Genomic DNA, 26,814 nt, shown 5'->3' with positions numbered 1-26,814 from the left:
GCATGGTGGAAAGCGTGTACGCGTGTCTCTGCTCGAGCTTGAGGCGGGGTGTGTGTGCGTGTGTGTCTCCTTGTGCGAACGACCCCCTAGTGTACATGGGTGTGCAGGGAAGGTGGACAGATCAAGACCAGACTCCATACATCCAGGATTCAAAAGTCAGACGCCTTTTGTTTCCCTGTACTCTGATTAGTTCTTTGACTATTTGGGGTCCCTTTGACTCACTCATTTTTTTTTTTTTTTTTTTTATCATAACAGACGGCAAAGAAAAAGAGAACAGCAACTTCGGGGTCATGCTCTAGTGTTTGGGCAGATGGAAGGGAGCTGCTTTGCCTTGGGGCAGGGTGGTTGTAATGAAGTGGCCTGTCAGTCTGTAAATAGTGAGGGTCATCTCTTCCATGTGATGGAGGGTATCGCATTGCAGTGAAAATGGAAATGTCAATAAAATTAATCTGCCAGCTCTTTGCTGTGGCTTTTCTGCTTCTCTGGTCAAAGAAGGTTGAGGGTTTTTTCGGTGAGAAAGGAAAAGAACAGGTACAGGGAAGCCCACAGAGGAGACCCAGAAGTTAGAAGGCGAGGGGCCCAGTGGGCAGGATGTCACGGTCCAGCCCAATCCAAGAGGAGGGAGCCGGTATGGGAAGGGGCCGCTGGATCTATAGCATGCCCCGGGAAGCTGCAGAGCGTCTAGCTCAGGCTACATTGAGCACAGAGTTTATTGTTTTAGGCTTTCTTGGACAAGGTTTTTACTTAGCATGGGATTTATGGCATTTACTGCTAATGAATGTCTATTCTTAAATTACAAAAACCCCATCTCAGCGCAATTCCCAGATGTCCTTCCAGGACCCCGGCTTCTTAAACACCAGCAGGGAGCATAAACTCTCCGCTTCTCTGTTTTCCTCTTTCGTGTGGCTCCAGGCTAATGATGTGCAAGGAAAACACAGCCATCTATAAAGCCCCAGTGCTGTCCCCGTATTCTTCATTTATTTTGCATTTGATTATGCCACAAGTCGGATCTTGTTTCTTTCCTTTTTTTAAAGTTATTAGTTCAAATATTAATGTCGGGATATGGCATACATTGCTGCTCTTGATTGATGCCTTCCCAAAAACAGGAAGACGTGCTCGTATGAATTTTAAGAAAGTAGGGGTCCTGCAATGCCTTGCCAGAAGAGTTTTTCAGATACATAATTTAGATGCCCTCCAGGCAGGCTTTCAAGGCATTTTTGCCGGAGGGCAAGAAAAAATAACTATGACTGTTAAAAGTAAATGATTTTTGCTAATGCACAATTAATGCCAGAGAAAAGCACAGAAGAGAAAGATGTTGATAGAAACTTCTGATGAAGTGAGCACCCTACCTTGATGTGTATCTTTTTTTTTTTTTTAATGATCATGATCAGTGGTGCAGAGAGCAAAAAGTTTTCATGTCATGCAAATACTGAGTGCAGGGTCATCTGAGAAGTGTGTGACTGTGCGTGCTTAGGAGGTGACAGTGGTAGGAGGGTCTGAGCAGGCAGTGTGTTATGTGCAATGAACAGTGACACAGTTACTGTCACCTATGCAGGCAGCCTAGAATATATAGACTACAGAACATTTAACTTGATTACCCTACAGTATGTGTTCAGTATGGGCACGCGGATGCATTTGCACCGAATGGGTTTTCTGATGGCGGTTTTCCCACATTGGATTCCATAATTGACAAAGAGCTACTGCACTGTGTCAAGCATACAATTATAATTGAATTAATGATATGGGCGAGTGTGAGACACACAAAATTAACATTTGAAGAGGCCTGGTTTAATTTTGTCTTTTACATATTTGTGTCTCCAATTATACTTTAATGAAAGAGAATATACCCGCTTAATGGATTTCTTTCAACAAGCTTAGCTGAGCTCGTCATTAGCTGCACGTTGTTGTTGGCACCCTTTCTGTATTTCCTCTAATGTGTTTTCATTTCTTTTTACTAGGGGATGGTTTAGACAACAGTGTAGCTTCACCTGGCACAGGTGACGATGATGATCCAGACAAGGACAAAAAACGCCAGAAGAAAAGAGGCATTTTCCCCAAAGTAGCAACAAATATCATGAGAGCCTGGCTCTTCCAGCATCTCACAGTAAGTCAAGATGAAAGAGAAAAAACAAAGTTTTGTTGCTTTGCCTTCTCTTAGCAAGTTCTATGGGCTTGTACAGATTTTTTAAAAAAAGGTCTATTTTCCCTTTCTTGAAATCTGGGGACGAACAGAGCAGTTAAGTTTTTATCAACTATCACCATCCAAAGAGCACCCTGTAGAAAGGAGGAGGTTTTTGTTTCAACAGGCCGTGAAGGAAGCTTATTCAAAATTGTGTAGGGCCCTAAACAGTAAATATGAGTAAATTTGTTATTTATGCTGAAAGGTATGAGAGCAACTTCAGATAATGCAACTCAAGCAAGGGAAATGGCCGTAAGGAGCTCAGGAATCCATAGACATTGCTGATGACGCTCTCACGAAAGCCATCTCCTCTAGGAGGCAACAGAGGCACCTTGCCACGTACATGTCCAAGCTCATGGTGTCAGGTGCGACTCTAATCGCCAAAGCAGCTTGCGAAGATGTCATGTGTTTATATGACAAACGCAGAAGAGTTATAGGTGTTGTAATGCCTTTGTTCATAAGGTGGAGATTAAAGGTTCTTCTTTAGCTGTTCAAGTCCGTTATCTTATAAGCTAACCCTGTCCACTTCTGGAAAAAGATCAACTCTGCGCAACATTTTTGAAGTAACCATTTATCTTTATCGTCCTGTTTGCAGTTGCTTTTATGTGTTGGTGTGTACTGTTGGCTCTAAGACTCTGATGACAAAAAAAAAAAATCACAATATATTTTTACAGAGGAACTAGACAAATAGGCTTCTATTTTACTGGTCGTTTGGAAATTCCGGGAAAATGCTAAAGATTTCAGAGGGTGTTTCTTGCTATAATATTGTTTTCAGGCCATTCTGTTTAGGCTAAATGCTTAAAAATAGAGTAGCGCATTGAAAGCTGAAGGTCTTCTTTGATTATCCCACTTGTGTGTTGCCATGCTGAATGACATTAGTTACAGTGTCATGGGTCCAGGACAAGGTTCCACTTTTATTTATGGTGGTGGCTGCTGATCTGCTCTTCCAGCAGAGCTACAAAGGGCAAGGGGCGGAGCCAGGGTGGGGAGGGCCGAGTGATAGATTCACATTCCTAAATCGGCCATTTTGATGTAAGGACATTAGTAGCAAACGAAGGTGTATCGATCCGGCCTGTGGTGTCAGGATTAGCTGGGAGAACCAACGAGGCTGCCGTGGCAGTGGTTGTTCTTGCCTTGCAGCTATGGCCATTTCAAAGGTCAGGGCCCTGCACTGACTCGGCTCAGAGGAATTAGTCAGAACATGCGGTCTCTGGGCTGATTACTTAACCAAAGACAAAATAATGAGTCCTAAGCAAATACTGACTAATTGAAAGGGCTGTAAATCCATTACATATTGGTCAGGGATAATCAGGAGTATTTAATCACTTTTATCTATTCAGGAGCACTGAAGCTGCAACAGCAAAGCCCTGAACCTTGCCATGTGGTTATTATTCTCATCATTATCAAAATTACTTCACAGCTGTTCTTTGCTACATCACCTCAGCTGGAGATTTACTAACCTGTAAAATGTTTTTAATTTGGAAGTCGAGTGAGTGTGAGGGGAGGAGTTTCTCATTTTTAACTGAAGTTTTGGTTAGAGTAGCAAGGAAGACAGGCCAGGGGCGAAGGGATGGCCGGAAGCCGCTCCCCGTCCCCAGCTCACCTGTTGGGTTTCCTCCCGCTGTCTTCCTTCATGGTCGGCCTTTCTGAGTGGAAAATAAAGACTTCAACTATTGCTTTTCAAGCAAATGTCTCCAAGTATTTTCAACCCCTCCGTAATCAAAACCAGCATCACAGAACAGCAGAATCTTGGAGAATTCGGCTGCTCTATTTACAAATAAGGAAACTGAGACCCAGAAAGGGAGGTGATTAGTTCAAGGTCCAGCTGGGCCCAGGGCCCAGGCCTTCCTTGTCCTCAACTCTCTGCTTTTTCCACCACATTGTGATGACTTTGCTAAAATCATGGTCTCCTTCAGCAGTTGCATATAAATCTTACAACCTCTGCCATCAATATGCTCAGCGACAAAGAGGGGAAAAAATGGAGAAGCCAAGTGTGATTTTCTTTGCTTATTTTTAAAGCTTCCTGCTCCCTCAAATTTTCCAAATTGAGAAGACTTTCTTTGCACCTCTCTCTTCAAGCCAACTCTCTCCTTCCCCGTCCATATTCTGTGCCTTGAATCTCCTGTGGAAGTGTCCAGAGTCCTTCCTGGGCCTCCTGCCTCATCTTGTTGACGCCTTATCTCCCACCTCGCTGTCCTGGACCGAAGCCCCGTGCACCGTGGCCACTGGCGAAGAATCATGGGTGGCCTGTGATTCCTTGGCGCTTGTTGTGGCTCTCCTGTGTAAGGTGCAACAAACCAACAGCGAGATCTTATCCCCACCCAGAGTGCTTTCCTCTAGTTCAATGTACAGGAGGCTTTGTGTACAATTCTCCAGGCAACTGAAATTTTTACTTAATGCCTGTCCTTGGGGTGGGGAGAGAAGACTCAAAAAGCCTGAGCCAGGAGTCGGGAAACCAGCATTTCAAGTCCAATTTTCCTCTGTACTGGCTGAATCTCCATTAAGTCCGTTAAGTTCTTTGGACGTCCCATTTCCCCATTTTTCAAACGAGGGGTGCATGTTGCAGGATCTACACGTTGCAGGCTCCCGTGCTGCGCTCCTATGTTTTGGTTCTACTCAGGAACATTTAGTCAGAGCGCGCTCCCTCTGAGCCCCTGGTCATCCTTTCCTCTCTGTCCCCCTTTCTTTTGACTTTCCACTAAGGCCTTTATTTTTCTCCTGCCCATGACCTTCTTTCACAACATGCCCCTTTCATTACTTTCTCCCACCGGCTTTGTCTCCCAAGCTTTCTCTCTGCTCCCCTCCTCTGCCTTCTCCGCATCTCCCTTGTATCATAAGGAAATTCTCCTCGGCTTTCTCTTTGAAAATGTTTTCCCTCTCCATCCAGACTTCATCCCAACCGCAGAGAAGAGGTTCAGTAACTTTGATGAGGATGGTCCTGTAAAACTTTTACTTTCCAATCTTTAATGAGCTGAAAGATTTACTCGGCTATAATTCTGAGCTCAGAAACCGAGAATAGAGACCCCTAACTAGCGACATGTTAATTTAGACTTCTTTTCTTACATGCACTAACAGGCATGAGGAAGTCCTTGGAAATAGAGATGCCCCACTATATTTTTCTGTCATTTAATTAATTTCAACTTTCAAAGTGAAATGTTGGCTCTAGCTCACCGAAAATAGATGTAGTCTAAATTATTATTTCATGTAAATTTCTTTACAAGTGCATGATTCAGTGTGCATTCCTCCATTATTAGTCTCTTTAACATTATTTCAAACTGGTCTGTTCCCTTTTGTGCAGTATGACCTGTTCTTGTATTACAATAATCCCCGATGTACCCTTTTTTCTTTCTTTTTTAAAAAAAGAAGCTAATTGAATTATCTCATTATTTTAATTTGTTAAGCAAATGTATTTTGCATCTCAGGATGTGTTCTTAAAGAAGGGGACTGCTATGGCTTTGCCCCCTGAATGGGCCATTGGCCCATTTTGACATTCATGCATTCATTAACTAACAGAACATAAAAGAACTCTGGTTGTATTTTTTTTTTTCCAAACACCCAACCAGCATGGAGCAACTTCTTCCAATAAGCCACAGGGGTCTCTCTACATATGTTCTCAACTGCAAGCTATTGTCACCTATTCTGAACACCGCAAAAGGCCCAGAGAAAAAAGAACCCCACCTCAACAAAGGCCAACTGTAGCAATTGTTAAGTCTTACTCTCAATATGACAAAAATCATTAACCTTCAGTTTTCTTGGAAGAACAAGTTCCCCTACAACTGTAACAGTTAAAACACTCTCTCAAGTTCCTGTGCACCACCAACCTTATGGGAAAGGGTGATAAACTTGCTGCTAATTGATTATATTGAGGAAAATATTTAAACTAAACCCAAAGTGGCATTTAAAAAAACAAACTATTTGATAAATTGAGGAATTTCCATATTCACAGTTAAGCACTTCGGATTTGCTTAACCTGAGGCTAAATAATTAGTTTTTAGTTTCTAACTACCAATTTCCAAAATGTCCTTTAAAAACGAACAATAATTTTAAAGGAATAAATCCACATCTATCTTTTTAGAAATTCAACTACGGCAAATGTTGTACTTACTATACCCTCTCTGCTATTGATTGACGGGTCTGCCTGGCTTCTCAGGCTGAGAAATCTAGTGAAGATCGAAGAAAGAATCTGTTGGAAATGGATGTGCTTTTGCTGGAAAGTACCCAGTAGCAAAAAAACTTAGGGAAATCCTAGGGAAGTATATTCCTTTCACTAACACATGGAGATTATGATATCATAAAAGTAAGCCTGTCGTTTCAACTATTTTTATTTGACTTCAAAGATAGTTGAAGAAAGAAACAGCAAGAAATAATGCCCTGGCTAACGGTTTATTCATAACCGTGAAAAACTCCTCCACACCAAGAAGCCCTTAGTGTGCTCAATTAGGCTCTCAGGCACCTCCGCATGCCACCTTCAAGAGCTCCCCTAGTCGAGCTGCAAAGAATATATTTGATCATGGAATGAAAACAGGAAGTGCTCACACACAAAGACGCCACTTGCTCGGACCAGTTTCGGACTGAAGGTCTTCTTATTTGAAAACATAGGGATAAAGCTCACACTTAGGGGATGTGGGACTTCTTTCAAAGATATGTGTACAGAATCAGGAGCAAATTTACTTTAAAGTGATATAATACCATGCAGCTTTCTTGAAATTGCAGGTTCTACAAACTCTGCCCTTTTTTCATGGCAAAATGCTCTGTCCCCTCTCCACCTCTCTGGTGGTGTGGGAGAGGGATGAGAGCCGCCTCTCAGGGGTCTACTCGTTTCACTCCTTGCCTGTTAGGGTTTGTTCTCTGGGATTTTGTAAAGGTTTCTGCTTGATAATAAAAATGTAGTTTAAAGTAAATTATTCTACAGAGACAGTGTACCCAAATTATGAGTAAATACAGCTCTGTGTTACATTAGAGAAACACAGGTCTTCTCCAGTGAGTTCATCAAGACCATGTGACAGTCTACTTAGTCATCTCGAACTTTTTATTGTAATGTATGTGTGTACACACACACACACACACGCACGCACGCACATGAGGCAGAGGGTGGGTGGGAGAGACTGACTTAGACTATTTTGCCTTTTAACTGGTTCTCTTTATCTTGTGTAGATTGTGTAGATCCAGATGGCTTCTTTTCTTAAGTGAGGCGATAAAGTGTTAGAGTTAAGAGCACAGGGCCTGCAGTCTGGAACACAGTAGATTTCTGATCTTGAGCAGTTACCCTCTCTAAGCCTCATTTTCCACATCTGTAGAATGGAGATAATTCTAGATCGGGATTAAATGAGATAATGTAAAGCGTTCAACCCCATGCCTGGCTTTTTTATAATAAGTACATAGTAGAAAGTTGCTATAATTCTTCTCTTAATCTTTGAATGGCTACCAGGAGGCTTTGACCAATAGAACTAGGCAACCAAAGTTACCGTTTACTTTCCCGGGACTGTTTGAGATGGAGAGACCAGGTGTTGTCAAACCAATCCCAAATGGCCCTAAGCAGGAGAGAACATAGTCTAAGCTCTGCCTTCTAGAGCCATATAAACATTTGATGGCAGCTCAGTGATGTGCGGTGAGAGAGTCAGAGAGTCCTGGTGCCAGTGGAAAGCCAGAGCATCCTGGTGGGCCTTCTGGGATGGGGTGGGAGGTGAAGAAGAAACTGAATATGGAATAGTCCAGAATGCCTTAGCAGGGGCCTAATTTTGGCAGAGAATGCTCCTTTTCACCGTAAGGGGTCCAGTATGTGAACAGAATCTGGAGTCTCCAGCTTCCTCAGAGTGTTGAGGTCTAGGTTCTCTGAGAGAGAGTGCAGTATGGGTTTTTAAAAAGAGGTCACTAAATATGAAATTAGAGGGGTTCTATGATCTTGGGCAAGCTGTTCAACATCTGAACCTACTTCCTTACCTAAAAAGTGAAAATAGTGAATTGTGCCCTACTTAGCTGGCTAGGTTGCTGGATGTGGCTCATATGATGTAGTCAACTTGTGATCTGTATTGTGCTGTACAAGTGTTGAGTATTTTGGTCTTTTGGTTATGTACTTGAGTGTCCAGCTGCTTGAGACCTCCAGTACTTTATGAAATCATCACCAAGTGTGCAAGAGCTCATGCGGCCCACCTTGTTCATCTCTACCCCAATTTCTCTACTTGTCCGCTTCCACAAGGGTATACTTGGGGATACTTCCTATCATTAGACATCTTTTTAAGGCCCTGGAATGGTTGATCAAACCAGTATTTCGCAGATATTAGTTATTTCTACTTAGAAATTAGTGCCTTCATGATTCTGAGATTGGTCGACTTAATACTAATCACTATAGGCCAAATTAATACCAAATATAGTGTTGGCCTTACTCATACGGTGAGAGATGGCCTTTCTCAGATTCAGAGATACAGATGTGCACTGAATACAAGTGGGGCTCATGGGCTGAGAAATACATATGTGGAAATGCATATGCGGAACACACAGCTGAAACACACCAGCCGAGAGAGCTTCCTGCAAACGTGCAGCGTAGGGAGGCAGCCCCTAACCTCAGCCTTTGCATTGTTTTTCTGCTTGCCAAGAGAAAACATCTGTGAATTATTTGAATGGAACCTTACACTGGAGATCGTCTGAATTGGTGTCATCTCTGTTTAATTTCAGGAAATGATGTCACAATGCATTAAATAACAATGCTGGGTGATTTATTTTCCCGTGGACATGCTGTCCTAAGCATTCCTCTTCTCTTGCAATGTTTCCAATTAACTGTAAGCTTGAGTGTTCTTCCTATTTCATAATGATTTTGAGGGGTGGGGGCGGGAGATCGGGGTGGGAAGAATGATAATTTCAGAGGTTGCTGAGGTTCAGAGCTAATGGCACATCTGTCATGTCCTTATTGGGACAGGAGAGGACTTAAGGTCGGGGCTGTGATCACCAGTGGCAACCTAGAACAGTGTCGGTTGGTTTTAAAAAATGTCTAAAAAAGAAAGCCTGAACATTCTGATCCTGTCTGTCCCAGAGCCACTAGATGATTTTAATAGCGACCTGTATACTGTAGCTTCTGCCTTTTTCAAAGTTTCTATGCACTCCCTTCTTCAATAAAGAATAGAGGACATAAGTCAATTCTGTGTGCCATCTGTCGTCGTTTTTACAATTTCTCAAATTAAAGAGACAGGCCAAAAATTTAATGTTGTGTTGAATCCTAGGAACTCCTCTAGAAGAAATAAAATTGCAAGTAAATTTACTTTGTCTCTCTTGAGGGAAAAAAAACCTTGCATGCTGCTGTGTCATAACCTCTTACTTGTAGTCTCAATTTGGTGTTTAGAATTAGATTATGAGGGGTTCTGCGTGTGAAAGACTGATGTGTTTGGGATTCAGCAGGCTTTGTCCACAAGCCGAATGACTTAGAGGTAAAGTGCCCAGTCCAGTGGCTGTGGCAGTGGCCTTTGATGGGGGTGATGAGATGTGTGGTCTCCTCAGTACCAAAACGTCTGGTCAAGACATTTCAAAAGTACATCAGACAATCCCATTGAAAAAGAAGTTCAGCTGAGATAGACTAAGAAAATTAAGTCCCAGATTATGAGCCACTAGCTGACAGACACGTTTTAAAAATAAGCAACTGAGTGAGAAGATTGAAGAATGAAATGCTTATTAAATTACCATCAAAAAAGAAACTAAAATAATTATTAGCTCAAAGTTTAGCACCCGGATTCATAAAATATCTCTCTAAGTATAACTGTTTAAAAATACGTTAAGGCATTGAAGGAGATGGAGAATTGAGGACCCTCGAATAAAGGCAAATAGAAGACATGTGCATATCTGAATAATCAGTTATTTAAAAACTCCAAGAATAGAGTGCCATTAAATGCTGTTTAGTGAAAGCCCTGAATATTCATTCAGATCATCGAGAAAATTTCCATTCCTTCATTCCACATGACCACTGTTTGCAAGTGTACTCTGTTGAGAGGTGGAGTTATTGGGAATTAAAGGCCAAATTGACTGTGTTATGAGGACACTCACTGTCCCTCAGCTTGGCTGCAGGATAGGGTCATCAAGCGACCTTTCCGTTCAGGATTCATTTTGACTTTAGAGACTGTTGCTGCACAGATTTCAGAGGACTCCTGGAAATGCCCTGTCTTCTGTGTGCTGTAGTCTGTTTTTGCAATTTGGAGCAGATTATGAAGAGTAAAGATGATATCCAGCCCCACTGCTCCTGGTAAGAAACAGTAACTTGGGTAGGAAGCTTGAGGTTGGTTGAATGGAATCTGCCTTCTTACATTGATGTGCTGGGTACCACTTTCTGAATTGATTGGCAGCCGTTGTTTACAATATGCAAAGTAATCACTGGCACCCTTTAAAGGTGTATTATCCTCTTAAAACATAATAGTAATGCCATTTTCATGCTTTTACATTTGCTATTCGTATTTTGAACTGCCAAGTCCTAAATCTGCCAGAACTAATTTAAGTTGTTTTTATCTATTGGTGGATAAGTTGTCAAGTCACAATATCATGGCAGATAATTTTTCTTAAACTATAGTTTTACTTCTTGGTTATAATAGATAACATGACTATTGTTGAATCTGATTTGATTGTCCACAAAAAGAAAAATTACAACTCAAGAGATTATTATTGTGGGATTCTGGGATGACAAGAAATGAAGAGGATGCTATTATCTAGTTATTCTGAGCATTATAGAAAATTAACATGAGCCACTAATCAGCACTCTTCCAATCAACCTGCCCCCTCCTCCCCCAGGTTTACTGATATCTGATTTGCCTAACATGGCCAGATAATGAAGAGCCACCCTTGTTAATCCCAGCATCAAATCTTGTTGCTGTTCTTAATTTTAATCCCTCAGCCAATGCATTGTAATATAACTATCTAGACTTATTTACTTCTTGCATCATTCCCCTACATTCGCAAATATTCTAGAATTAATTTTGACTGGGAAATATGTGGCAATTTAATAACTAATAATTTAGAAAGAGACATTCTCATGCTCATGACCCTGGTCATACTGCAGTTGTAAAATAGCCATTTCTTACCCTGGACACATGGTGCGACTCTGTCGTAAGCCGACAACAAATAACCCAAGTGTACGGGGGCGGGGGGGGGGAGCGGGGGGGGGGGGGGGGTGGTGCTACACTAGTCTTTCAAAAAGGAAAAAGGCTTTTATCAATAGAAGAGATGAATGCTAGATTATTCCCCATAGGGTAGGTGACATGTTGGAACTCTATAAAAGCAGCCTTATTTTTTCCCCATGGTGAAAAGTTACAGGTTCCATTTCAATGTTTCAAGATATCTGCAGGCAGCTCATGAGTCGTTACACTTGTTTTAAACCCTGCCTCACAGTGAATTTAAAATAAAAAAGTGGTAAGAGGGCATGGGCAATATGAGATCATTATTAGTCAATTATAGGCTCAGTTCAGTTTTTGCGTTAGTTTCTAGGAAACCATAAGTTTAGACCTGTGTGGCAAAAATCCCACTGATTACTTGATGGGCCTTTGATGAAGACCTCTCTTATTGCTTAATCCTGAAGCTTTTATGTATGCTTAAGTGATAATCAAATATGACCATGTGGAAAGGCATCAGATTTTAATATGACCTTTATTACCAGCCTGGGAATCCTTTCAAAACAGTTGGAAATATTTTATTTTTGCAGAGCAAGTTTTTAAAAAAGTGTGATTTAGTTCCCTTTGGTTCTTACATGCTTGTGATCTCAGTTAAATAGAAAAGGGGTGCTTAAATTCTCCTGAATTTCTGGTTGGGCCTGTTTGGAGCAGACAATGGAAATTTTTGTAATTTATAAGCAGAATTAGTGCTTTTCTTACCTTTAGATAGTTAGGACAGTCTGTTAATTTTTTATGCTTTAAAAAAATTAAAACATTTCAGGGCAGGGAGAAAGAACATCCTGCTGTTTATACGACTATAGATATAAAACTACATATATAGTAATACAGCAGAATTAGGACCAATTTGAAGTTACTCGCCTAGGATCCTAGTCTCAACTCAACCTTTTGCTCTCTGAATTATCTTGGGCGAGTCATTTAATTTTCTGAGTGCTGGTTTTCTCACATTGTTGTTTTGAGGGTTAGCTGCGATTAGAAGCTGCCCTTTGAAAAGGGCAGAATACTATGCCAGCATAAAACGATAGTCATGAATGTTTTTGTATAATCCACTGAAATGATTAATTTATTCTGTCTTAGCTCCATGAAACCTGAACTTGGATACGAGTGAAACACTCTTCTAAGAAAAATGTTGTACTTGTTACTTTAAGCTAAGTCCGTTTGGGATGAGGATCAAATCCTACAGTTGGTATGATATGTACCAAGAAAAGGGCAAAAGACCTTATGGACCATTCATACTGCAGCACAGTTTTAGTGGGTCGTGAGTCGAAGGAATTTTTGAAATTTCATCAATTCAAACTTAAGAGAAAGGACTGGATGATAGCAAACTAACCTCACCATAAACTTATTCCCACTTGTATTATTATAGCTAGGGAACAAACTCCTTGGGGATTTGGACATCTTTGTTCTTTGTCCATAAACTCTTCATCCTGAGAATTAACCAGTTCACCAGCCTCCACTTTTCATCCTGGCCGAGCTGGTGGAGAAAGGCAGTTTTACATCTCTAAAATAGCAGGCTCCCAGGCCCACGCTAAAAAAGGTGGAATCCTATGAGAGGTACAGAATTATCTCATTGCAGCAAGAGACTACTGGGATTAGATTTTTTTTCCTGAAGACAGTTTCAATCTGGATGCTAAATTAGGCTCCCTTTGATTCTACATTCAGAGAGTTGTGGATGCTACAGCTTTTAAGACAGATTCCTCTTTGGCTGAAGCAAGAATCTGTATGGGAGAATAGTGAGGAAAGCTTGGGAAGATATATTGAGGTGCTAGGTTTAGACACATAAGCCAGATATCTGAATGGAGGGAAACTCTGTGGACATTAGAAATGATGAGAGTATAGTCTGAGAGTTGGGGATGATCTTTGTAGGAGTAATGTTTGAAACCACGGCACTGGATTAAGCTAAGTAAGGCAGAGAGCACAGAGAGACGGGCTTAGGGGATAGAATCTTTTTAGAAACTACAGTTCAAGGGAGGAAGAGACAAAGTCATGAGCCGAGATAAAGAAATCAGACTAGTAGGAACATAATCAGGTCATGTGAAGAAAGAAGGAATTTCAAAGTAGAGGAAGTAGATTCTGTAGAAAGATCAAGGACAATGATGGCTAAAATAAGCCTTTGGATTTGGCACTTAGGAGTCATGGTCTACCTTTGAATTCTACCGACTGAGGAGTGAGCAGGCAAAGTTGGAAGGGAAGAAAGGAAGAAGAGAGGACAGTGCTGGGAGTGGCAGAGTTTATCAGCACAGATGATCAGATGAATAAGATGTTGCAGCAGCAGTGAGAAGGGATCCAGGGGAGAGAAATTGAGGTGTAGGGGTGTGGGGTGGAGAGAACGCCAATGGATAATGTAAGGTTCAAGAAGAGGAAGCCCCTGAAGATGAGGGTCAAAGCACAGGTGGAAAGGTGGGTAGGAGACAGACACATTTTGTAAAGAGTAGGAAGAAGGCTGAGGGAATTCAGAAAAGAGCTTCTCCAACTGGATGAGTAGGAACTGTGGAGGGTGTGATCCAGAGCGAATTAGGAAAGAACAACAGTGTGGCCTTGAGTCAAAGAGGACCAGACTGGAATAGACCCTTTCCTCATCACTTCACCCTTTCTCAGGCAGAGCTCAGGAACCCAGGAGCAAGAGGGGCAAAGGCAGACAATAGGAAAAACCTAAGCCTGGGTTGACAACATGGGTGAGAGGAAGGGTTGTAGTGAGAGAATCCTTGAAATGGCTGACTAGTAAGTCAAAATTCCAATGAGATATTCTTTCCTTGGATCATGACTGAAAAAAATGACTTCATAGTTCATCTGAATAGTGAAACAATGAGGAAAGGTCAAGATATTTTTGGAAAAGAAAAACGAGAGAAGTCATGCGCTGAGTGTTATTAAGATAGATTATAAAGCTTTAAGGTGTGGCCCTGGCTAACACAATAGGCAGAATGATCATTTGAACAAAATAAGAATACACAAATCAATCCAAAGATATAATAAATTTCTTAATTTTAAAGGCATCACTTCAAATCAATTAAGGAAAAACAAGAATAATTCAATAGGTGGGTTTTGGTTAATTGTTTGACTATTTTTGAAAAAACAATCAGTAATCTCCATCAAAATAAGTTCCACATTTAAGATTTCTTTGAAGTAAATGTTACTATTTCTCTCTCCTTTATTTAGTGAAATCCTTTCAGAGCATAAAAACAAAGGAATTATAAAGAAAAATGGTGATAGATTCAATTAAACAAAAATAAAATGTAAGAGCTTTTGAATGTCAAGAAAACACCGTAAAATAAAGGCAAACATTAAACTGGCAAAAATATGTGCAACATCATATAACAGGCAGAGGATTAGTGTCCTTAATAAATAAAGTGTACAAATAAATAAAGAAAAAAGTGCAATAGATAAAAAGGCACAGATGAATAGGTCCATTCACAAAAGAAGAAATACAAATGACCAATAGGCATTTGGAAAATATTTAAGGTAATTAACAACCAAACCAATTTAAAACTCAGCAACAAAATATTATTTTTTCCTTCAAATTTAGAATAACTAAAAAAAAAAGTAGTGTCTAGCACTGTCCAGGATGGAAGGAAATATTTGCCTTTACAATGACAATAAAAATTGTCTCAGTCTTTCTGGAATTTAAACTGGTAATATGTCTTACTAATCATGTTCTTCTCCTCTGATCCAGTCATTCAGTTTTTAGGAGTTTATCATAAAGAAATAATAAGAAACATACACCAAAATTATGGAAAATTATATATAAAGATATTTATGACAATAAAACTTTGAAAACCACCTATATTTCCAACTAGGAGACTGTCATGGAATATTATGGACTACTATGTAATCGTTAAAAATTATATTCTCAAAAATATTTTGAGGGCCAGCCCGGTGGCACAGCGGTTAAGTTTGCACATTCCACTTCTCGCCAGCCCGGGGCTGGCCGGTTCCGATCCCGAGTGCGGACATGGCACCGCTTGGCAAAAAGCCATGATGTGGTAGGCGTCCCACATATAAAGTAGAGGAAGATGGGCATGGATGCTAGCTCAGGGCCAGTCTTCCTCAGCAAAATGAGGAGGATTGGCAGTAGTTAGCTCAGGGCTAATCTTCCTCAAAAAAGAAAAAAAAATATTTTGAGCTATGTAAAAATCTCTCAATACATTACCAGGTGAATTAAAACAGATAAGGCAGTAGGTATGATATGATTCCAGTTTGGTTTTTTTATTTTTTAAAGATTGGCACCTGCGCTAACGTCTGTTGCCGATCCTTTTTTCTTTTCCTTCTTCTTCTTCTCCTCAAAGCCCCCCAGTACATAGTTGTATATTCTAGTTGTAGGTCCTTCTAGTTCTGCTATGTGGGACGCCGCCTCAGCATGGCTTGATAAGTGGTGCTAGATCTGTGCCCAGGATGAGAACTGGCGAAACCCTGGGCCGCCGAAGCGGAGTGTGTGAACTTAACCACTCAGCCATGGGACCGCCCCTACTTTTTTCTTTATACTTATTTGTATGCTCTAAATTGTCTGTAAACTATGTGCTGTATTTATAATACAAGGCAATAAATTTTATTTTAATAAAGAACCATGCCGGGTGGAGAAGCTAAGTGTGGTCATGCACTGGAAACACAGGGAGCCACTGAAGGGTTGCAAGTCCAGGTGAAGATTTAGAGGGAGAACAAGGAAGCAGGGAAGGAGCATTTTAAGGTCTGTAATCTTGGAAATGCAGCATCTCTGTTTGATGAAATCAAGAGCTAGTGAAGTAGAGATGGATGACATTGGAATTAAGAGAGGCAAGATATTAGAAAGGTCTTTGTCATTTATATCGAAGCCTTCAAAAGTAGAGGCAGCCAGTGGGGTGGAGAGGAACGTTCTAGAGTGTACAGAAGCCATGGAGGAAAGTGGCAGCAGTGGTGGAGAGCAAGGACAGCAAATGCTATGGACTTCATGAGAAAAGTGGGTGGAAAGTCTTAGGTAAGGGGCTGCGAGCAGGGAGTAAGAGAGGAAAGGGAAGAGAGAACACTCTGAACAATCGCCCCTGATTCCAGAGGGACTGGTAAGGGGGAGAAATGAGAGACTTCAGTGGGAGAGTTTCTTAGTCAGTTCAGGCTGCCAAAACGTATCCACAGGTTGGGGGCTCAAACCACAGAAATTCGTTTTCTCACAGTTCTGGAGGCTGGAAAGTCCAAGATCAAGGTGCTGGCGGCATGCGTGTCTGGTGAGAGGTCTCTCTCTTCCTCTTCTTATAAGGCCACCAACCCTATGAGATTAGGACCCCACCCTTATAACCTCATCCTTATTTTCCTCCTAAAAGGTCTCTGTTCGAATACGATCACTGTGGGGTTTAGGGCTCCAACATATGAATTTTGTGGGGACACAATTCAGTCCCTAGCAGAGAATTTTTAGGGAAACAATATTTCAGGACAAATTCAGGTTTCAGAATGTCAAGGATGTGGAAGTTATGTTTGTGGAAGAGATCAGAGTTATTTTTATTTCATGACACAGCAGGTGAGGGCGAGGCAAAGAGGCAAGTTAACCTAGGATGTGGTGAGACAAAACAAAAAGACCAGAAGGCCAAGAGAAATGCCAGTAGGATGGCAGGCCTTTGCTAATAAAGCTCTCTACGATCCTGTCGGGGACCGAAGTAGAGAAACCCAAAGAAAGAGCCCTAAAATGTTTCCCCAAAGCACCTGGATGGAGGAGGGAAAGCAGAGCGTGGAAACTGTGAAGATGACTACTTGGTTGGCTAAAATAAACCACAAATTGAGTTCTTATTTTGAGCATGCTTAAGGTTTGTTTGATCTAGCTGTTTCTCCTTAGAGTTCAGTTTTACATATGCTTCCGCGCCCCAACCAGCTTGTGTATTTTCAGGATTTTTTTTTTTTCTCTCTTTCTTCTCCTCCTTCCGTGTTTCAGTCAGGGAGGGGAAGGACGGAGGGAGCTGAGGTCGGCAGACGGGCTCATTCCCTGGTTTGTCAGGCTGTGCGCTTGACCCTTCCTCAGGACCTGTGATTAATACGCGCTTTGTAGAGGAGACTTGGCAAACCCTGCTCTCCACAGGACTCGATTCATAATTCACAGCGAACAGGAGGGGCAGGGTCTCTGCGGTGGCTTGTTTGCTCTCTGCCGCACGAAAAGCAATGCGTTCTGACCTTCACTGCTATCTAATCAGGAAGTAGACTGTCCTAGTGTGTCGTCGAGTCCTCCTAGGGCTCTCTACAACTGTCAATTATGTTCGAGCTCCCCAGATCTGGGGCACACCACACTTTACATTACTATTGTGTATCTTAAAATAAACAGCATTGCAAGCTGTTTATTTTGGTGTTACTATGTATGCAATTTTAAAACAGTGGTTACTTAAACAAACGTCTCTGTTCCCACAGCACTTGAAAGCCAGTGTTTGCTCCTGTGGTTTTGGGTTTTGTCACTTCTGTTTGGATTATATCTGAAATCCACGCTGGGAGCAATTGGAATGAACCTGGCGGCACCTAAGCCAGGACCTGTTCCTCGGCCCTGCCCTTCACCAGGTGCAGCTGCCTTCCTCGCTCCCCACACTCTCCCGACACAAACCTGAGACTCTGTTTTCTCCTTGGGGCGCTCAGTTTATTCCCATGAGTCATCTAGAGGGTCCTTTCCTTTAAGTTCCTGGATGCCGTACAATTTAATTGAATAAGTAGTATTGTGAAGATTCTATAACAAAATACTACTCCCAAATACTCATTTAAAATGATCATTTGTGTACTGTAGATACAGTGCATGTTCTATTGACACAGCTGGGGCAAGATGAATGAGAAGGGGGGCCATGAGCAAAATGGCTTTAAAGATATTAAAGTTCTGACAATGACTTGCCCTGTGACTTTGAGTCCTTCCGCCTCCACGGCATACAGGGGTGAACTAGGGAGGTGGAGTGTCTTAGTATCGCATACAAGACTTCTGTGCATGTCTTTGGTTTGGCTCACAGGAGGTCACTTCCTAGTGCTGTTTCTTTGGGCAAGTTGTTTAACATCTCTGAGTCTTCATCTGTAAAATGGGTAGGATTGTTTGCGGGGAAGGGAGATTGGGTGAAATGGAGCATGTAAAACAACCTATCTCAGTGCCTTGGGTGAGGCTGGTACTCAGTGATTAGTCCTTTCTTTCTGCACCCCTCACCTATGGCACGAATTATATCTGGGGGTGATGTGGGCATAGTCCCATTGGCTTGAGGCTGCAGTTAATGTAATGTGGGACCCTCAGCATCTCACCTGGCCTGCTGGGTGATGTTTGAGATAGTCATTACCCAGAATCTACTTCACCGTTAGAGATGGACCACAGCACTGCACACTTCCTTCTCCATGCCCTGGCCTGTTTTTAAGGAAAGAAGATGCTGATTTGAAGTTCTGTGTTATGTGTGCCTTACTCCCTGCCATTAGTGGAGATATCTAAAAGCAAATTATAATCATCTTTCCATCCTGATGACATAAATTTCTTCTGTTGTACCGGCACATTATAAGGGAACTTTTTAGATAGATTTACTGGTTAATGAATGAATGAATGAAAAGCTTACTTGGATTTGTGGGCATTTCAAGAAGTGTAAATTCTAGTGGCACAATTTATTAGCCAGTTCTGGTGGTCTAGTGGTTAAGATTTGGCACTCTCACTGCCACGGCTGAGGTTGGTCAGAAAATTGTATCACTGGTCTTTTGGTGGTCACACTGTGGTGGCTGCATGTTGCTGTCATGCTGGAAGCTATGCCACTGTTATTTCAAATACCAGCAGAGTCACCCATGGTGGACAGGTTTCAGTGGAGCTTCCAGACTAAAACATATTAGGAAGAAGGACCTAGTCACCCACAAAAAGTTGGCCATGAAAACTCTATGAATAGCGACAGATCATTGTCTGATATAGCAATGGAAGGTGAGGGGATGTCTCAAAAAAGACCAGGCAGGTTTCAACTCTGCTGTATATAGGGTCGCTAGGAATAGGAATCAACTCCATGGCACTAACAACAAACAGTTTATTGCCTTTTACACTCAAACTAAAAATTAGTCTACAGGGGTTGGGTTTGCACTCTCAGCTTTGGTGGTGTAGGGTTCGCCAGTTCAGATCCTGGACACAGAGACCTACTCACCTCTTGTTGGGCCATGCTGTGGTGGTGGCCCACATAGAACAACCAGAATGACCTATAACTAGAGTAAACAACCATGTACTGCGGGGCTTTGGGGAGAAAAAAATAGGAAGATTGGCAACAGATGTTAGCTCAGGACCAACCTCTCCTCACCCAAAAAAAAAAAAGTTTACATAATTATAATTTTATTCTCACAACTTAGTTGTATTAATGACAGAGTTTTTCATGTATATTGTTTATACTTTATGCAAAAATCACTACTTTGAAAAATTTAGATTGTAAGCCTGTTAGATTGAAATTGAATAATATAGTAACTCTAAAAGACTAATGAGATGATGTGGATCTCATTGGCCAGGTAGCCACATATTCCCCTTTTCTAAAGTGCATATACAAGATACTACACTATGAAGAAGTGAAAAAACACCGCTCAAATCGTTTAGATACGAACTAGATCCAGTCGTTGTTTTTTGTTGCTCTCTATGATTCCATGAAGGTTACCATGCAAGATATTTTGAGTGTGTGGATTTTTGATTCTAAATGTAAAGAAAATACTCAGTGATCATAGAGGGATTGAAAGCTTGAGTAAGTCTTCAGTCTCTTATTAGCCGGGTTGCTTTGGGCAAGTTATTTAACCTTTTAAGAGCCTCGGTTTCTTCCTTTGTCAAATGGGGATAATAATGCCTCCCCCGTGCATTGTCAGGATGCAGAAAGGAGACCCTGCACATTGTGTGCCTTAAATGCTGGGAAGGTTAGCTCTTATCATCATGCCGCCCCTTTAAGAGGGGAACTTATTTTTTCATTTTCATAATTATTTTGAAGGTGAAGTAATTTCAAAATTCTTGGCGTCATTGGCTCACCTCTGTCCTAAACATCGTAGAATCCCATTTCTCCTGAAGGAACTAACCACAAACGCATGAGAGAAGTGTGAGGTAGAGATAAAGGGGGAATAAAAAGAAGACTGGGACTGTGAGTAGGAAATCTCCATCTTCACTCTTCAAAGCAAAGAGTGGAGTGCATCGTATCTTCCATCCCTTTTCTAATTGGCCAACCTTCTGACATCCTCTAGTTAGCGGTATTTTTCTTGTTTAGTCTGCATATTACTTTCCTAATTATTAGACATAATCTGGCAAGCTTTCTGTATATGTTTATTCTTTCTCCCTAGTCTCAGTCACCTCCAGCTCCTGTTCCATGTTCTCTTTGCTTGTCTGATCTGACTGCATTTCCATCCTTCCTTACTTCTTTAATCTCTGATATGTCGCTTTCATCCGGAGTTCAAATAATTGTATTATTTTCTATGGGTTTGCCTCATCGGAAACAGCTCAAAATTCCTTTAATGCAGAGATTGAAGGAGAAGGCACTTTTTGCCCCAATAACATTAGATGGCATAGTGACAACTGTGTGTTTGTTAAAAAGCAGTTAGCACAAATTAGAAATACTTCACAGCAGATGTGTTTTGTGAAAGGATATGCTAAAAAATTAAACAGAGAATACTTTCCGGTTATAATTTTAGAAAAATATTGTGCAATGAAGCAAATTTACAATTCATTTAAAATCAACCTTTTTATAGAGTGTGTGCCTTCACGATAAAATTTTGACAATTCTGCAATTTGTTTCAGTGTTTCATTGAGGGGGTGGAAATCCATCTGCTAGTTATTTTGGGGGACACCATTACATCAATAAATGATTCCAAAGTTATACACAGACTTCATTTTAAATTAATGTGTAGCTGTTTTAAGTATAAGTGACTTAGTTAAAGGTAAAAGTTCCTGTTATATGCATAATAGTAGGAATTTCTTTTTTCTTTCTGTCAAACACAATCCCAGTTTTCTGTAGACTCCCAAGAACATTTTTGGGCCCTGGGTTTTACAGACGTTTCTTATTTTTACTTCACTGACCCCTTTTTCAGCTGCTGGAGGGGCATTTTTTTCTTCTAAAGTTGCTACCGTTGATACAGTTGCTACTAATCTCGGCCTGCCATGTTGTGACGTAGGTTCTAATAACATCCCATTGAGTGGCTTTTGCAAGCTGGAGGCTTACCAACAGCAGTGCCCTTTGATATTCGACTCACACCAGGAAAAAGAAAATGTAGAGTTAAAAAAAAAACTGCAAATAGAAAAAAGAACAAAAACTGTAGAAAACAGACTGAAATCAAAAACAGATAGCTTTCTGTGAGCAGCTTCGTTTGCCATGGGAGCAGCGAAGCTATAAATCTCAGCGGCGTTGTTTGAAAACTGAACATGAGGCTGCTAAATTTATCATTCATTCTTTGTTGTTTCCGGGAGGGTAGGAGCTCGCTGACTTGGCTAACTTTGGTTTCTGTCTCCTATCAATAACATTTCATTTTTCTCAAAATAAAATCAAAATTTGTCTTCTGCTGGATCAAAGGATACTGGAGGATTTGACCAATTGTAGGGAAGAGAAGGGGAAGGGAGGATGGGCTTGGAGTCCTCCCTGTGTTGTGGAACTGGGTGATTTCTTCCAACTCATGACTGTGGGGTTTGGGTGCTTTTCTTCCATGATAGAAGGAAAGGGTATACACATCCCCTCCCGGAGACTTTAAAAAATTTAAATCCATATGTAGAATTTAAAAAGCATGGAGAAAGAAAGTTCAGTGCCGTGAGCAAATCTGGAGCCTGATGAAGCTGCAAAATTCCTCCTTTTGTTTGCACTAGTGTTCCATGTTGCCCTGCAAGGGAAAAAAGGTAGAAAGCAAGCCTGCTACAGATGTGTCTAGCTATGAATATTCATGAGTGCTATTGCCCCGCCTTCTCTACAGCATCCAGGCCTGTCTGATCTCCCTCTAGCACAGCTCACAGATGCTCCCCTGCTTCCCCCCCTACATCCCCCACTTCGAGTCTGCCCTCCCTGACCAACCCCTGAACAAGACTGCAGTTTATTTCGATCACAGCCTTGCGGGATACAGTGATCAGTGGCCTTAGACGTGTGTGTGTGTGTGTGTGTGTGTGTGTGTGTGTGAATATACTCTTGCATCAAAACAAAGGAGGAAAAAGAAAGGAAATGTAATTATCCACAGTTTTATGAATCCAACTCCCCTTAATGTTCATTATTTAAACCAGCAGCAATTACAAGTTCAAAGGGGTTTAGAGGGCCAGCAACCCGCATAATCACTGCCAAATTAAGCGGGACTCATTCGTCACAGGAGAGTACACCCTGAGCAGTGAATCATGCATGCCGCGACAGGCTCTGATTTACATAAAGCAGGAATCTGTGCCCTCTGGGGCTGAGCGTTACTTCGTCTCGGTGGCCGCACGATACGTGAATTTTCTCTTGGTGTTACAAAGCTGACACCACCGCATACGTGGCATAGCATTCCACTCAAGGTTGACAGTAGTTACTCACTTTAGTGTGGACTCGTGTTCAAATAACATGTTGCACCATGATGCAAGTGAAATTCTTATTCTTGAAAAGAGAAGAATTTGTTTCTCTAAAGTTTCTGAATTAAGTGCTTTTATGGTTTCAAAGAACCAGAGTTTTGGAGCAGTTGTGTCTCCTTTTATCTCAATCTATTCAGATCTGTGGTTAAAATCAATGATACTGATAAGGAAGCAAAATTCCTAAGACCTGAGACCTAAGCAGACCTAAGAGAGTGATCCGTTCCCCATCCTGAACGCCCCCCTAAGGCCTCTTCCTGTTTGGTATTGAGTGTTACCTAGTGACAGTTGGGGTCAGTCTTTGAAGGAACCTGTGCTCTGAAGCTGGGCTTTAGGTTACCAAACTGTAGCGGGCTTCTGATTAGCTCAAGAAACTTACTTGAGAGCTGTCATCAGCCATTATTTGAAATCTCTTGGGTCTAAATGATAAAAATTCCAGAGTTGAGTTCAAATGGGAAAGCATTAGGTTCAGGATAATAATGAGGGAAGTCACCAAAATAATATATGGAACTTTTTTCTCCCGTTCTTAAATATTCCTGGATGTTTTCTCTTGTCATTTAGGCAAAGCGTCATAGTGAATTGTCGTTTGTTTTCCCTCCTTTGGAGAGAACTCATCTTTCCATCTGTGGCTAAATCATCTTGGTATTAAGAAATCCCCCACCCTCCCACCCCATTATTATCTATTCCTATTTTCTCAGATACAGAGCTGAATCCACATTTAGGGTTTGAAGTATTTGTGATCTGAGAATTAGGTGGGCAATTTTGGAGATTACCTATACTTACATTTTTTTTCTGACTTTGAAGTGCAGATAAAGGTCTTGTGGTTTTGTCTCTTGTAACTGGGTCTACACTGTACATATATCAAAGCAGTGTGGTTTAAAAAGTCTTTGAAGCAGATCACAGTACTTTTTGAAGCGATGTGACAAAATGGACCCGAGGCACCCTCAAACAGGCTTCCTGGTGTTCTGCTGTTGGTAGCTGCCTACCACCACCATGCAAAGATTCCGGGGTTTCACCTTGCACTTCAGCCTCTGGGAAATTTCTTTCCCCTGGGTTCTTTCCTGTATTGTCCTCTCCAAGAATCTCCACTTAGTGCCCAAATGTTAACTTACGTGCATGCTGTCTCTACTGTTGCAGGTGTACTGTAAGGCAACGAGTTTATACCAGAAAGAGGAATAAGTCAGGAGTGTCAGTCCTGGCTTAGTCCAGTTAAGCAACCCAATATTAGCCAGGTCAAGTAGACAAGTCATTTTACCTCTCTGAGCTCTAGTTTCCTCATCTGTAAAAGGAGTTATTTGTTTCCCTCCTAACACCTATGTTGTTGTAAGGAGTGTTAATGTTTGTTATTTTTATTTCATTGTCAAAGCTCTGGACACATCAAGCTGTTTGAATTCCTCCTAAAATCTTCTTTATTCCTCTCCTCTCCTGCGTTCGTCTTTGTTCCTCAAAAGCAAGATCCTTTCACCTTCGTTTCTTCAGGCCTTATTCTCACGTTCTAGCTATGAGGTGCCATCTGGCATTCTGAGGTGAAGGATTCTTCTGGACTCAGTGAAATCTCCCAAACCAGTTTTCTTTCTCTCGCTCACCCTTCTAGTGACCTAGGGAAGAATCATCAACGTTTTGACCTACGTCCTCTTGTCTGTCCTCCTCCTCCAGGCCACATCTGTCTTTCTTCTGCTTATGTAATTTCGTGCCTTTTTAAAACCCAAATACTGCCAAGTTTTTAGGGTCATTGAGATTGAAATATACATTTACAGAAGAAAAAGATGAGTAGACAAATTTATGCACTGTAAGGTAGCTCAGGAGTGCTCAAAAAGTTGGGTTGAAGAAAGATCATTCTAACCTTTCCTGTGTCCGTCTGAAAAACACAATCAATAGTCTGCAAGACCAAACAAGATTTAGAAATAAATTACTTAAAGATATTCTAACAAAGAATTTAATGTAGTTGAGTTTGTGTACACTGGAACAATTGTAGTTAGCATACTGACAGAAATAGGCACATGAGAGTAGCTTGTGCGGCGGGTTTCTATACAAATATATGTAGAACAGACAGCACATAGATGTACACACGTGTGCATGCACGAGCACACACGAACAAGCAAATTGTGGTTAAGTAAAACCCATACAAAGTAAATAAAGGTTTATAGCATTTTCTCAGAGAAATTCATGGGTAATTCACCTGTGGGGCACTTTGTAACTGGCCTATGAGGAGGAAGTATGATTAGATTCTGAGGTTTAGTTGGTGATAAAAATGTAAGCAAGTTTTCTTTGCAAACAGATTGTGCATCTCTCAATTTACCTCATTCTTAGCAACCTATGGTTTCTAACATGACCAGACCATGGGGGGAGGACTGAGGAACAGGGAGATGTTTTAATGATGAAATTCCACCTTTCTTGGTCCAGCTTCTATAAAATCTTGCTGCTATATTGAGCCAAAGTGCCCATCAATGTTCCTTTTATTGGACATGCTTCATATATTGTGATGAGATTATGTGCACCCGTAGAGGTTGTTAGGAAAAACTTAACATGCCACTGATGTGCAATGAAGGAAAGTTAATTGTGTAGATGCCACGAAACTGCATCAATGAGTAGAGCCCTCTGTCAGGAGTATTAATCTGCCTTGAATAAAAACTGCTAAACAGGCTTGTAACCAATAGCCTAGGGTAAAACTTGGTATTAATAAACCCATGGCAATGAATCAGACCACAACTGTCCTTATTCACACAGGGATCCATAGACTGTAACCCCTGAGAGGTGCTGGTCTGTGCACGTGTTCCTCTTTCATATTGCTCAGAGAATTTAAGTCAAATACAGTTATTGAAAATGCATGCCTCTTTGCAACCTCTATCGTAATAGCAGTAAAAAATACTTTCATTAATCATGAAAACTAATTCTTTTGGACTCTGTGTTTTCATAAATTTGTATTTTAATAGGGAATTTTCTTTTTCCACTTGAAATGTCCCATGGATAATTGAACTAGCCTGGAAAGTTTCAAGTATAATGTTTTTATATCCAAGCAAGTCCCATACAATTCAACTTCATCTGACATCAGTCGTGGTTGAAGGTGACAAACTTGGAAATGTATGAGATTTGCATGACTGAGTTATGTGTAGAGATGAGAGGTAACTTCTTTTAAAAGTTATGTCTCTAAATTTAATAAGTTAATTATTGCTATCTGTGTGGTACAACAAACACCTCTACCTCCAATTATACATACAGAGACACAATTTACACATGGAGAGCTATTTATATGTATTCCATCTGAAGAAAGGTCTCCAGATTGGGTGACATTTCAGGTACATTTCAATCCAATAAATTTGTTTCCCAGTCATGTGTTCGTTAGGAGCAGTAGACTATTGTTTTATTTCATTTGTGGAACAGTGATTACTCCTAAAGGTAAATACAGAGAGGTAGGCAGAGAGAGGTATGATACAAATGATAGGATTTGTGAACTCAGACCAAGTTTATCTTGTGTTTCCTAACTCTTTTTGGATGCAATTAATATTGTGAATTTTATGTCTCCTAGAGTGATGGAATTAGAGATATAAATGTGAGTTTGGAAGGAGCAAGAGATAAACCCAGATCAACCTTAAATCCCCCTGTTCAATTAGAAAAATTCTTTCATTTGTCTTAAACAACTGATCTAGAGGGCTTTGGAGATTCACCTAAAACAGTCCTTTTCTGGATTTTCCAAGCCATGAAAAACTTGGGTTAGGATGTAGCAAATGCTGTCTGTGTATCTCTTTATCCCCACTTCTAGTAGGTTATTAATTCAATGTTCATTTATTCTGCTTTTACTGAGCAGCTACTAAATATGTTGGGAGCTAGTTTGGCTGATTCAATTATTTATCCACTCTATATCTATGAATATGTATACATACATTGGGCTTGTACACATTCATGTATATTTGTATATCCAAATCAATATTTTTCAGACCCTCATTTTCAGTCTTCAGACCCTTGTCAACAGCAGACCAAGGAAAGTGAGGAAATCTTTGAGTTTACCAAGGATAACTTGGGAAGCATCA

The 26,814-nt window shown here is 40.9% G+C and overlaps 1 protein-coding gene across 9 annotated transcripts in view; it reads left to right on the top strand.

Annotated features, from left to right (window-relative positions):
* The window catches only part of MEIS2 (Meis homeobox 2), a 202,517-nt gene that overhangs the window by 61,511 nt on the left and 114,192 nt on the right, over nt 1-26,814 (top strand). For all 9 annotated transcript variants that reach the window (XM_046654220.1, XM_046654219.1, XM_046654217.1 and 6 more), the window contains one exon: nt 1,959-2,104. In XM_046654220.1, the coding sequence (XP_046510176.1) occupies nt 1,959-2,104 (146 nt within the window). The remainder of the gene's footprint in view (nt 1-1,958; nt 2,105-26,814) is intronic.

The sequence above is a fragment of the Equus quagga genome, chromosome 2 (assembly GCF_021613505.1).
Source record: "Equus quagga isolate Etosha38 chromosome 2, UCLA_HA_Equagga_1.0, whole genome shotgun sequence".
In the NCBI taxonomy this organism is placed as follows: domain Eukaryota; kingdom Metazoa; phylum Chordata; class Mammalia; order Perissodactyla; family Equidae; genus Equus; species Equus quagga.
Note: the sequence above shows the minus strand (reverse complement) of the source record. Positions and strands in the feature narration are given on the sequence as shown.